Here is a 12,689-nt window from a genome sequence, read left to right on the forward strand (position 1 = left end):
ATCCTGGGTAGGTTCCCAGACATCACCAGGGTTAATATGCTCATCTGAAGAAATGAGGCTGATGCTAATGATCTTGCTATAAGAAGAATGGGCTTACATTCCTATCTTGGGCTGTTACAGTGTGAAGTGAAAAAAACTACTTTATTGGTCTGGGCCTCACTTTCCTCATTGGTCAAACTGACATCATAATGTTTGCTGCTGAAACTGAAAGAGGCCTCCTGCAGAAAGTATATTCACCACAGTGCCGGGCACAGTGAGCTATCCAATTTGAGCTACCTTTAATTTGGAATGCAGACTGTGGTTCATCACCTTGCTGCAAGTGATGGGGCAAAGTAGCTGGGCACCCCCTATGGATCCCGCCACTACAATGCCCTGATTCTTCTGTCTCTGAAGTGGAGACCACTGTGGAAACCCAAGCAGAAACCTGCATGCCTTACCTGCCTCCCCTGGGGCCACATTCTCATCAGTCCACTGAAAGAAGCCACATTGCTGTTCTCTTGGCTTGGCACATGTATGGAACTGGCGTCCTTTGTTGGGTCCATCCTTTTGCACAGTCCGTGTGACAGCAGGCTGGTTGCATAGGCAGGATGTGTTGCCATTGCCGCCACTGCCACTGCCACTGCCACTGCCGGGTCTGCTGAACCCACCCAGTGAGCCTGGTGGGCGTCCCAGTGAGCTGCCTGGGGGCCTTGAACTAGAGGTAGGAGCCTCTCCTTCTCCAACATGGCTGCTGTCAGCCCACAGGAAGAAGTTGCAGCTGTTGCTGCTGCATTTATAGAATTGCCGGCCTCGATTGGGGCCCTCCTTTCGGACAGTGAGCAGCACAGCTTCTTGGCCGCAGTTGCAGGTAATGGAGTTGTTTTCACCTGTTGCTGCAGGTGGTGGGAGAGTCTGGATTAGAGCCTTTGAGGTTATAGTCTGTCTGCTGGCAGGAGGCTGCGGCTGGCTGTGCTGGCTGGCGTCCATCCTGTTCAGGGACTGGCTTGCCTGCAGGTAGCCAGAGGGCTGGCTGGCAGGCTGGCTAGCTCTGGGGGGCCCCCGTGAAAATCTCAGGCCCATGATCTCCTTTAGGGTTTCATCACATCCACCAATACAGCCAACAAACTCAAGGGGCATGGTTGGGGGAAGACTGCCACGCTTGAACTTTAACTTCAACCTATTGATGCCAGAGATGAGAAAAAAACATTGATACCCAGGTGCCAGCATCTTCCCCTTGATCCACAGAGGGTACTCTGGCCACAGGCCTTCTATCACCACCTCTCATGCCCCCAGAAGCCCATGGAAGGCACAAGTCACCTTCAGTCTTCACAGGAGTGCAGAGTGGGAAATAGTGCAGATGAAACCAAAGACCCTCAGTTAATCATCAAGTGTAAAGACACCTCTGAAAGGTTCCATTTCTCTACACCAGTGGTTCTCAAAGTATGGTTCCAGGGCCCCTAAGGGTTTACCATTTCAAGGTGAGGTGAAACAATAATAATGCTAAGAAGTTGTGTATAATTTGCTCCCATTCTTCCATGTGTGCCCACTAAGGTTTTTCAGATGTGACAACACATGCAATAATTTAACTGTGGCTGTTGTGGCAGAGATGGGAATCTAGTCTTGCAAAAATGCAAAGAATTCTCTCCATTAGTATTATTATTCCATTTCTGCTTTGGAAAGGAGGTATTTTATCCTAAAATCACTTTTATTTTTTTTTTTTATTTTTATTTTTTTTTAATATTTATTTTTTAGTTCTCGGCGGACACAACATCTTTGTTTGTATGTGGTGCTGAGGATCGAACCCGGGCCGCACGCATGCCAGGCGAGCGCGCTACCGCTTGAGCCACATCCCCAGCCCCCTAAAATCACTTTTAATATTTATGTTAGTAAGAAATGCATTTGCTGTATTTCAAAAGATTTTTCCATTTTAATTTCAAATATGGTATATGTTGAAAACATTACCCACAACAAAAGCTTTCTGGGCTCCTTAATGAGCTCCTAGAGTGTGAGGGGTCCACTGGCCAACAGGTTTGATAAACACTGTCTGCACTAGGGCTCTGGGCTTTGTGAAGGAGCCTAGATACCTCATTTAACATGTGAATAATTTCCTGGACCCAATGCCACAGTGATGTCTGGAAAGGTGCCTCTGTGGTTGCTGAAGGATAAGGGAAAGGCTTGTCCATAGACCAGGCTTCCATCAAACCCAGCAGACCTAGGGTTTTATCACATCCATAGTCTGACTGCCTGGGCTGCTGCTGAGCACAGCTGAAGCACAGCAATGCCTGGGCAAGCATTCCCTGGATGCTTCCATTTGGGTTCCCACAGGAGGAAGGGAAAGGTAGTCCTATGCACACTCCTTGAGAGGCATCTGACTTACCTGTACACAGGGGGTGGCTGACAAACTGAACATACACTCCCGTCTCTGCTAGCCTCTAGCACAGAGTCAGGAAACCATATAGCCGATCGACACTCTGGGAAACCCGTGCAGCTGAGGTAGAACCTGTGGAGAAATGATGGCTAGGGTCAAACCACAGGAATACAGAAGGTGTATGTGAGCTGTCACCATCTACAAGGAAACTCTTCTTCAGTTGATTTAAGAGGACCTTCACTGCCACAACACAATTAAATCAGTCAGGGTCACTCCAGGTGAATCGGGCTGGCACTAAATAATCACACCGACACTGAAAGTACCTTTTTCTTATGGTTCAGTGACGTCTCTTCTGCCCCAGCTCCCACAAGGGAGGCAAAAGAGGCAGGCAAGAGAGAGAGAGAGCACACTTCAAACCATCTCATTTATTGGGGGGAAAGACATTTGAGAAGATTCAACCCAAATAAGGCAAGGGATTGGGTTTCAGGGGGTTGCTTGGTAATGTCTTGCAGTCAGCAGATTTGACTGACATCTTGGAAAGCCACACCCATCTCAGGTGCTGTGTGGGATCAAAGGCAGAGTGAGCAAAAAGGACACATATATCGCACAGCCCAGTCAGAGTAGCAATGTCAGTCCAGTCCCCTCATGTGCTCAAATGCTCACAGCTCACATACACAGACCACGGCTGGCTCGCAACACTTCATTTTTCTGAAGGACATTTAAGTGAATGCAGAGTCACTGACATGAAATGGTTTAGAAAATCAAGCCTGCCTTTGTCCCTAAAACATGAAGCAGCTATTATTGACTCTGCTTTCTATTTAAAAATCTACCACTAACCAAGGTCACACTGTATACCAAATGCCCTGTGCTGGGCAGTCCCACATTCTTGTTTCTTCCTCATGACAACCCAAAATGGTGTTCTGAGCACCTCAGTTTGCCTGTGAGTAAATGGAGACTCGGGATGATCTGGAAACCTGACCAGGGACACACATGGAGTGAGTGGGAGCTAGGCCTGGTAACCCACCTGTCTCAGGAAAGAGCCTTTTCTCTCCAAAACTATACAGCTTATTTTTCCTGGACATTTCTTGATACCTTCTAGTCATGAAATTGAGGGTCTGACTCAGCACCATGCATGTGATTTACTCAATTCCTTAGAGTGTGTCTGGATGTGACCAGCAAAAAACCAGTTATTTAAATGAAAAATTCACAAACTCAGAAATGGGAATTATAGGATAAAATGTTGAGATAATCTCCAGACTTCCCTGGTGATTCTGACAAGCATTCCACCAAGAATGCTGGGTGGGGGGCTGGGGTTGTGGCTCAGTGGTAGAGCACTTGCCTGGTATGTGTGAGGCACTGGGTTTGATCCTCAGCAGCACATAAAAATAAAGAAAGAATCCTGGTAAAAATTCTTTTCCTTTATATTTTAATGATTATGAATCCAACTACCTACTGGTGGCAAAGAAAAAACTACCAGTAGGATTTATCAAGCACTAAACTCTATGCTCAGGTGCTGGTTAAACCTTGAGTGGCACTGACCTCTGTGTTTGTGGACACACAAGCCCTGCTACCCACTTCTGGCTCTGGCCACAGGCATCTGGCTGCTGAGAGCCAGGGTGCCCTTCTTGTCATTAGGCTAGCCAGGTCTCTGGCTGCTGGGCTGGGAAGGGTCAGGGGAAACCACCTTCCTCATTCACACAGTGCTACAGACCCAGGTGAGCAGGGCAGAGTGAAGAAAGGAAGTGGGGAACTAGGATCAAATTCTGCCTTTACTACTCACTATAGCTACCCTACTCAGAACCAGCCCCTCAGCTGGCTGAAGTTCTAGAGTTTGTACTCTTTAAAACATCTGCTTTGTGGGCCTTTATGAAGACTCAATGAGATGATGTCTGCAAAGCACCCTGTATCACATCAGGCAGAGGGACGGTGCAGGGCAAAGCATGACTGCCAGTTTTTCACTTCTTTCACCATGAACTTCTTGCAATGGCCAGCTGCAGGCTTGGGAAAATGGGCCAGACTGGGCAACTGAACCCACTCTGATCAACTACATTGAAATAAAAAGGGAGCTGAGGTTTTAGGCCCAATTCAGAACTAAAATTAGGCAAGAAGAGAGCTGGGGTTGTGGCTCAGTGGTAGGGCATGTGTGAGGCACTAGGTTCAAGCCTCAGCACCACATAAAAAAATAAATAAAAATAAGGTATGATGTCCATCTACAAACTAAAACAAAACAAAACAACAACTACACAAGAGAAACTATTTGTTCAGCATCTACCATGTATTGGATAACATGTCTTCACTCTTTTCAAATCCTCACAATAACTCAGCTTTGTTAAACAGGTATTACTGTTCTTATTTTATGGAAAAACAAATTAGGAATCAAGGCAGTCAAATAACTTGTTTTGGGTTACACAGATTATATGTGACAGAAGTGAGACTTGAACTGAGACCCATCTGGATCTGAAGCTCATGTTCCACCATTCGCCAGACTTTGGGTAAATAATGTCTTATTTATAGGGACCAACTACTCTGACTTCCTACAGTACTTCACATCCCACATCACACCCTGCTATCCTGCTAGCTATAACACCTTGCCCAGAGACTGCCAATAACAGGTCTGTCTTTAAATAATAACAAGGACATGAACTGACAGGGCCTTTCGGTACTAGGGGGCTAACACAGCAGGTGCTGCGTAAGCAGAGGTGAAAGCAAAAGTTGGCACTAACCCACCACTCTTCTTGGTCTTGAGGACCATGTCCCTGTTGCACTGTGGGCACTTCTGGATGGGCTCTGGCATGGCTGGGTAGATCTCTTCTTGCTGGGCCACTTCTGCCCCTTCCCCAAAGTATTGGGACAAGGCCTCATCCAATCTGAAGAAAAGGCAAACACATACAGTGGCCATCAATCAATGCAAAGAAACTTACAACACTCTTATATGTCAAAAACATATATATGTGAGGGGCTGGGGTTGTAGCTTAGTGGTTGAGCGCTTGCCTCGCATATGTGAGGCACTGGGTTCAATCCTTAACACCACCAAAATAAATAAATAAAATAAAATGAAGATATTGTGTCCATCTACAACTAAAAAATAAAAATTATAAAAAAACAAATTAATTAAAGAACATATATGAGCCTAGAACCAGCTGGCCAGGACCACAGGCCTGAGTAGCAGGCAGAGAGGGGACTGAGCTCTCCACTGGCCTGGCTCATGAGATCTCAGCAGACACATGAAAAAAACTATACTGAGTCCAAACACAAACACCAGAAATATATGTCTGCAATTAATGCTAATTTGTGCATCTCTTTTCAAAACTGGTATGAGAGTGATATGAAGGATTAAAAAAAATTCCAAAATTGTCATTGCCTACAATACATGCAAAAGGCGTGTGGTAGTAGTATTTCCCACATACACCATTGTCCAGCAGACACCACTGGGCATCCTCTAATTGAATTCAATTCTGGCACTATCTCCTCGGAGTTAGTGTCAGACTCTAAAGGTTGATGGCTCAGTCCCCAGGACTGTCCCAACTTGAGATGCCAGCTGCAAATTCCAGGTTGTGAACTATGCTTCTGACCAACTGGCTATAAACTGGGCTTCCCATGACCCACTCCTCAAGTTTAATTTTTACGTCAGCTTACAGAACTCAGATGAATAGCCATTTGGAAGAGATGCATAGGGTAAGGCATGTGGGAAGGGGGCAGAGCATCTATACTTTCTCTAGGTACGCCATCCTCTCCCACATTTAGCTACTGTAAGCTCTTGGAGGCCCATGTGTGTGCATGTATGTTTTGTGGTATTGGGGTTCAAACCCAGGACCTGAAGCATAGTAGGCAAACACTCAATAAATGAACTATGACCCCAGCTCTGCTTCTATGTTTTTATGGAGGTTTCCTTACTTAGGCAAGATTGATAAATCATTTGCCACTGGTGATCAACTCAACCCTCAACCCCTTTATTCTTTTCTGCAAATGTATATATGGTGGGGTGGAGCTCAAAGTTCCAATTCTCCAACATTTGGTTCCCCTGACAACCAGCCTCCATCTTGTAGCTCATCAATACACACCCTCCCATCACTCATCTGATTAGCAAACAAAGACACATCATTTTGGAGATTTTAAAAAACAAAATTTTAAATATATATATATATACATACACACACAATTATATATTAATAGTTATGTATTGTATATAATTACATATTACATATATTTTATATAAATTATATTATCAAAGGTAGAAACATGTTATTTCTTTTTTGTTTTGAAAACATGTTAATTCTTTTTTTGTTGTTGTTTTTGTTTTTTGGTGCTGGGGATTAAATCCAAGGCCTTGTGCATGGGAGGCAAGCACTCTGCCCACTATGCTATATCCCCATCCCCTTAATTCTTTTTTTTTGTACCAGGAATTGAACTCAGGGGCACTTGTCCACTGAGCCACATCCCCAGCCCTATTCTGTATTTTAAAATATTTTTATTATATTTACTTACTTTTTATGTGGTGCTGAGGATCGAACCCAGTGCCTCACGCATGTGAGGCAAGCGTTCTGCCACTGAGCCACAACCCTAGCCTCCTTCTGTATTTTATTTAGAGATAGGGTCTCACTAAGTTGCTTGGCACCTCGCTTTTGCTAAGGCTGGCTTTGAACTCAAGATCCTCCCATCTCAGCCTCTAATGTGGCTGGGATTATAGGCGTGTGCCACTGTTCCTGGCTCGAAAACATGTTATTTCTAACAAAACAAACATGCTGTTTACTGAGTGGCTACCTTCAAATGCTCCACAGGAAAAAAATGGGTCATATACTAGCTCTTGGATTTTCTGATTTGAAAGATGGTGCTACCTAATTCAAGATTTAACATCAAGCTGGGTGCAGTGATGCATGCCTATAATCCCAGCAACTCAGGAGGCTGAGGCAGGAGGATCACATGTTTGAAGCCAGTCTCAGTAACTTAATTAGATTACAGGTATGTGCTATTGCATCTTGTTACAACTACTCCTTTAATTTCTACTCTTCCTGGGTCAGGATCATGGCTATAATACTGCAACAGTGTCATCTCCCTATTTTTAGTCTCTCCCCCTGTATCAAAAAAAAAAAAAGAAGAAGAAGAAGGTGGGGGGCTGGGGATGTGGCTCAGTGGTAAAGTACCCGTGGGTTCAATCCCCAGTATTCCCCTCCCCTCAAAAAATTTAATATCAAAATAATGGCATTTCTAAACCAACAGTCCAGAATAATTGTTTATATACTGACAAAACTCTATAGAAAGGAATAAACTAAACCCAGAGGAGGAAAACGAAAGGGGTAGAACCTATATGGTCACTTCCACTCTTCCGTAGGTGAAAAGGCCACTGGTGAAGATGAACCGTGGTTAGCATGCCAAAAAGCAAGGGTTAGGAGTAACTATATCATCTTGTTTCTGCTGAACTGTCTCTATGAACTTCCACTTCTCAGAGGTAGATGGTATGGCCATGGCTTGGGAGCTATAGGACCTTTTGGGCTGGAAGGCAGGGTCTGTACTCACTTCTTTGCCTTAGCCACTGCTTCAATGAAAACCTGCTTGTATTTCTGCACCTGCTGCCTTAGAACCACAAATTTGTCCTTCTTTCCCTCACAGATCAGCTTCAGATCAGCTTCCAGCTCGGCCCGGAGGTCTGGCTTGGACATTTCATAGCCCATAGAATCGTAACCTGTGGGAAACAGCAGTACTCTGTGAGGTCCTGTAAGACAGGCAACCGCAGGGATTTGGGCAATGTGGTCCCCCCTCCTACTCACTGCAAGCTCCCTTCTCTCTTACCTTCCACAAGTCCCATGCCCAGGTGCCCTGGGAGAAACCGCTTGTCTGAGGTGAGCCCAACATACATCCGAGCTTTGATGGTCTCGATGTGCTCTGCGTGAGTTGCATCAGTACCTGGAAGCCATTTCAGTTACTCAGAGACATTAGAGACAATTGCATAGTGTCTGTGGGAACCTCAATCACCCTGAGATCCATTATATACATGGATGGCCTATGCAGGTAAGATAGCTCCATTCATATCTGGCTTACACTAGAAATCACAGTGGAACATTGCTCTCCTGCTCCCTTCCACCCCATCATTCATCAAAGCTGCCAACTCCAGCTTCACAATTTTTTAATTACTAAGGATTGGATCCAGGGCATCACATATGTTAGTCAAGTGCTCTACCACTGAGTTACACCCCCAGCCCTTTTTAAGTTTTATTTTTAAATGGTCTTGCTAAGTTGCTGAGGTTTGTTTTGAACCTGTGAGTCTCCTATTGGGATTACAGGTATGTGCTATTGCATCTTGTTACAACTACTCCTTTAATTTCTACTCTTCCTGGGTCAGGATCATGGCTATAATACTGCAACAGTGTCATCTCCCTATTTTTAGTCTCTCCCCCAACCTTTACCCAACCCATTCTAAGCTGTGGCCAAAGGGCTCTTTTAAAATGTAGCTCTGGTCACGAACACCTGTAATCCCAGTGACTCAAGAGGCTGAGACAAGAGGATCCCAATAGTGATACCCTGTCTCAAAATAAAACAGAAACAAAAAGGGCTGGTGATGTAGCTCAGTGGTAAAGCCTCTGGGTTCAATCCCCAGTACCAACCAATCAACCAACAAAAAAGTAGCTCTGCTAATAGGGAAATAATAAAACCTCGGTGAAATACCACTTCATACTCCTTAACTACAGCATAATCAGAAAGACAGATAGCAAGTGTTGGCAAGGATATGAAGAAACTGGAACCCTCACGCACTGCTGGTGGGAATGTAAAATGGTGCAACCATTTCAGAAAATAGTTTGGTGGTTCCTCAAAAAGTGGTGCAGCAATCTCACTCTTAGTTGTATACCCAAGAAAATGGAAAACACATGTCTACACAAAAACTTGTAATGTGACTATCTGTAACATAGTTCATAACAGCAGAACAGTTTAAAGAACCCAAGTGTCTTATCAATTGACAGATAAATACGGTCTATCTATACAATGGAGTAATAAAAAAGACAAAAGTTCTGACATGCTACAACACACACGAACCTTGAGGATATCATGCTAAATAAAAGAAGTTTGTTACAAAAGGCCACACATTGTATGACTCCACTTACATGAAAGGTCTAAAATAGGCAAACTTATTGAGTCAAAAAGATTAGGGATTGCCTAGGGATCGGGGGAGCTAGAAGGAAGGAGGAATAGGGAGCGACTGGCTAAAGAAAATGGGTTTTTTTTTGAGGAAATGAAATGTTTTAACCTGTAGTGATAGCTATACTACATTGTGAATATACTAAAACACCGAGTTTCACATTTTATATTTGCAGTGCTGGGGATCAAACCCAGGGCCTCACACATGCTAGGTAAGTATTCTATCACTGAGCTACGCCCCCAGCACTGAACTGTACATTTTAAATGGACAAATTATATAAATTATGTCTCAATAAACCTCTTAAAATTATTTGCTAAGAACTTGAGTCTACGTGGTTCCCTTATTTAGAAATCTTAGCTGCTCACCATGTGCTAAAATCTAAGACCCTCAGCTGGGCACACAGGGCCTGGCAAAATTGGCTCAAATCATTCTTCATTCTCATCTCCTCCAACCTCTCACCTTACACACTCCCAGACATAGCAGGCATGTGTTTTCCTGTCCTTCCTCAGGCTTTGCCTAGGCTGGATTTGCCTTCATTAATGAGGAAGTGTCACTATGTGGTTTTCTGATCCAGCTCAAATGCTAGCCCCCTTTCCCTGCCTGCTCCTGTAGAACCTGTCACATTTTGCTGGATTTGGTTTATTTTCTGGTAGACTGTTTTTTTTTTTTTTTAACATTTTTTAATTGTCAATGGATATTTTTATTTTATTTTTTTTATTTATATGTGGTGCTTACACATGACGGCAAGTGCTCTACCACTGAGCCACAACCCAGCCCCACACTGAATTCTTAAAAGGGAAAGATTAGGTTTTAATTTTCTTTGTGTCTCTAGTGCCTGCCACTCACACTAGTTTCAGGGTGATGGCTGCCAGGTCTGATATTTCAAAGAGCGAAGATACAGATTTTGAGGATGAACTTATCATTTTAATTGTTGATAACTTATTTGTTGTTCTTAACCAAAAAAACTCCAAATCCCCACGTAGGCTAATGGTGCTCCCTGATCAGCCTTGAGCCATGGGAAACATCTAGATCACTACACATGTGGTGCAGTGTAGGGTTTTTAAAAGCAATGGCTGAAGGATAGGGATGTGTCTCTAGTAGAGCCCTTGCCTAGTATGCAAGACGCTGTGGGTTCTAATTCTAGCACTGCAAAACAATCAAACTAAACTAAAATTCATTAAAAGCACATTGGCTGTGGAATTTGGTGACCTCAGTACATTCTTAACCTCTCTAGGCCTAGCTTTAACTATTAAATGGGGATATAGAGGTAGCACCTGTGCTGAGAGTAGACTTGGAGCCGCATATACAATAAGTGCCTGAGAGCTACAAGATCCCCAGGTGAGTTACTGACCAATGCCATGCTTCTCCATGAGGGCGATGAGGTCAGCCTCAGTGAGCAGTTGTGGTGGGCTGGTCTCCCCATCCACCATTTCCACAGTGCTGGGCTGGAAGCGAGAGCCTTGCTCATAGACAGGGAGGAGCTAGAAGAGCAGCAGGCACAGAGATCAGATCACACATACTCAGTCTGGTCCTGCTCTATCAACCAGCATAGGTCTGTAGTTTGACTGTCCTCCCTCTCCCTGGAGCCCACCTCCTTATCACCTTGTCACTCCAGTGATCATAGGGATACACGTCCAGGTAGTTTCGGGCCAGAATCATGAGACCATGGGCCACAAAGCGTTCCTGAGCAATGTCAATCTCCACAGTAGTCTCTTGCCCCTGAGCATCTTGGGAACAGCAGGCTAGAAAATGACGGACGATGAACTCATATAGTCGCCGTTCATCTCCCTGAAGAAAAAGAAGAATCTCTCGAGAACCAGTACCTCAAGGATAGCATCATCATCAATAATTTCAACCTGGTTTATGCCACTGACAGCCATACGCTCTTCAGGCCCTACACCAATGTGAGGCTACGCAGGTCCTTGGGGAGCTGATGGTTTTTGGCTGATAAACCTCACAACCCTATCAGGCAAAAGGCAAGCAAGGGTAGTCATTATTTCCCCAGGCCCAGGATGGGGATTTCTGATGTAGATTCAACAGAAACAAAAATAAGACAAAAGCCTAGGAAATTAATAAGGGTTTCCCTGAAGATAAGAATCACAGAGTAACACTACAGTTGACTGCTCGAGGCCAGCTTCATGCTTCCTTTCAAGCAATGGTTTGTTGGGGTGAATTTGCATCAGTCAGGTAAGCAAGGGTTTAGTGAGGCTAAATCTCAGGTTACATACAAATACTCGTGAGATATTTGTATTTATATGTAACAATTCACCTTCTAAGAATTCATTCAGAGGAATCAGGCATGGTGGTACACATAGTGACTTGGGGGCTAAGGAAGGAAGATCTCAAATTCATGCCAGCCTCAGTAACTCAGTGAGACCCTGTCTCAAAATAAAATTTAAATAGGGGGCTGTGAAGATATAAATCAGTGGTAAAGCACCCCTGGGTTCAATATTTTGTACCTGCCCCCCAAAATTCATTCATTCATTCATAAGGAAATAATTGAGATCCACACAAATATTTATGTATAAATATCAAAAAGTTAAAAACTTAAAAATCTTTAAAAAAAAAATATATATATTTTTAGTCGTAGATGAACATAATAACTTTATTTTATTTATTTATTTTTAAGTTGTGCTGAGGATTGAATCCAGTGCTTCACATGTGCGAGGCAAGCGCTCTGCCACTGAGCTACAACCGTGAGCCTGGGAACTTAAATCTTACATACAGATTTGGCAAAATAAATTATGGGTCATTTGTGTAATACCTATCTATCTACATCTATCTACCTACCTATACTTATTCTGGGTATTGAACCTAGAGCCTTGCAAATTCTAGGCAAGTACTCTACCACTTACTACATCTCCAGTGTTTTATTTTTTTGTACTGGGGACTGAGCCTAAGGTGTGAAACCACAGAGCCACATCCCCAGCCCTTTATTTGAGATAGGGTCTCACGTAAGTTGCTAAGGGCCTTGCTAAGTTCCTGAGATTGGCCTCTCAACATATGTTCCTCCAGCCTCAGCCTCCTGAGTAGCTGAGATTATAGGTGTGTGCCATTGTGCCTGGACCCAGCCATTTTCATTTTATTTCGAGTCAGGGTCTCCCTAAATTGCCCAGGTTGACTTCAAACTTTCAATCCTCCTGCCTGTCTTCTCAGTAGATAGATTACGGTGTGTGCCACCATGTCCAGCTTATATGTTACACTTTAAATACT

The 12,689-nt window shown here is 43.9% G+C and overlaps 1 protein-coding gene across 1 annotated transcript in view; it reads right to left on the reverse strand.

The window, feature by feature from the left end:
* Top3a (DNA topoisomerase III alpha) overlaps positions 1-12,689 on the reverse strand; it is a 31,708-nt gene that overhangs the window by 4,001 nt on the left and 15,018 nt on the right. Inside the window, exons 12-18 of the mRNA XM_046456661.2 lie at positions 11,079-11,264; positions 10,828-10,957; positions 8,135-8,248; positions 7,862-8,027; positions 5,071-5,214; positions 2,357-2,479; positions 438-1,156 (exon numbers count right to left, since the gene is read on the reverse strand). Of these exons, the coding sequence (XP_046312617.1) occupies positions 438-1,156; positions 2,357-2,479; positions 5,071-5,214; positions 7,862-8,027; positions 8,135-8,248; positions 10,828-10,957; positions 11,079-11,264 (1,582 nt within the window). The remainder of the gene's footprint in view (positions 1-437; positions 1,157-2,356; positions 2,480-5,070; positions 5,215-7,861; positions 8,028-8,134; positions 8,249-10,827; positions 10,958-11,078; positions 11,265-12,689) is intronic.

Source organism: Marmota monax, unplaced genomic scaffold, assembly GCF_021218885.2.
Source record: "Marmota monax isolate L192 unplaced genomic scaffold, Marmota_monax_Labrador192_F-V1.1 WCK01_AAM20220418_F8-fsc00501, whole genome shotgun sequence".
In the NCBI taxonomy this organism is placed as follows: Eukaryota; Metazoa; Chordata; class Mammalia; order Rodentia; family Sciuridae; genus Marmota; species Marmota monax.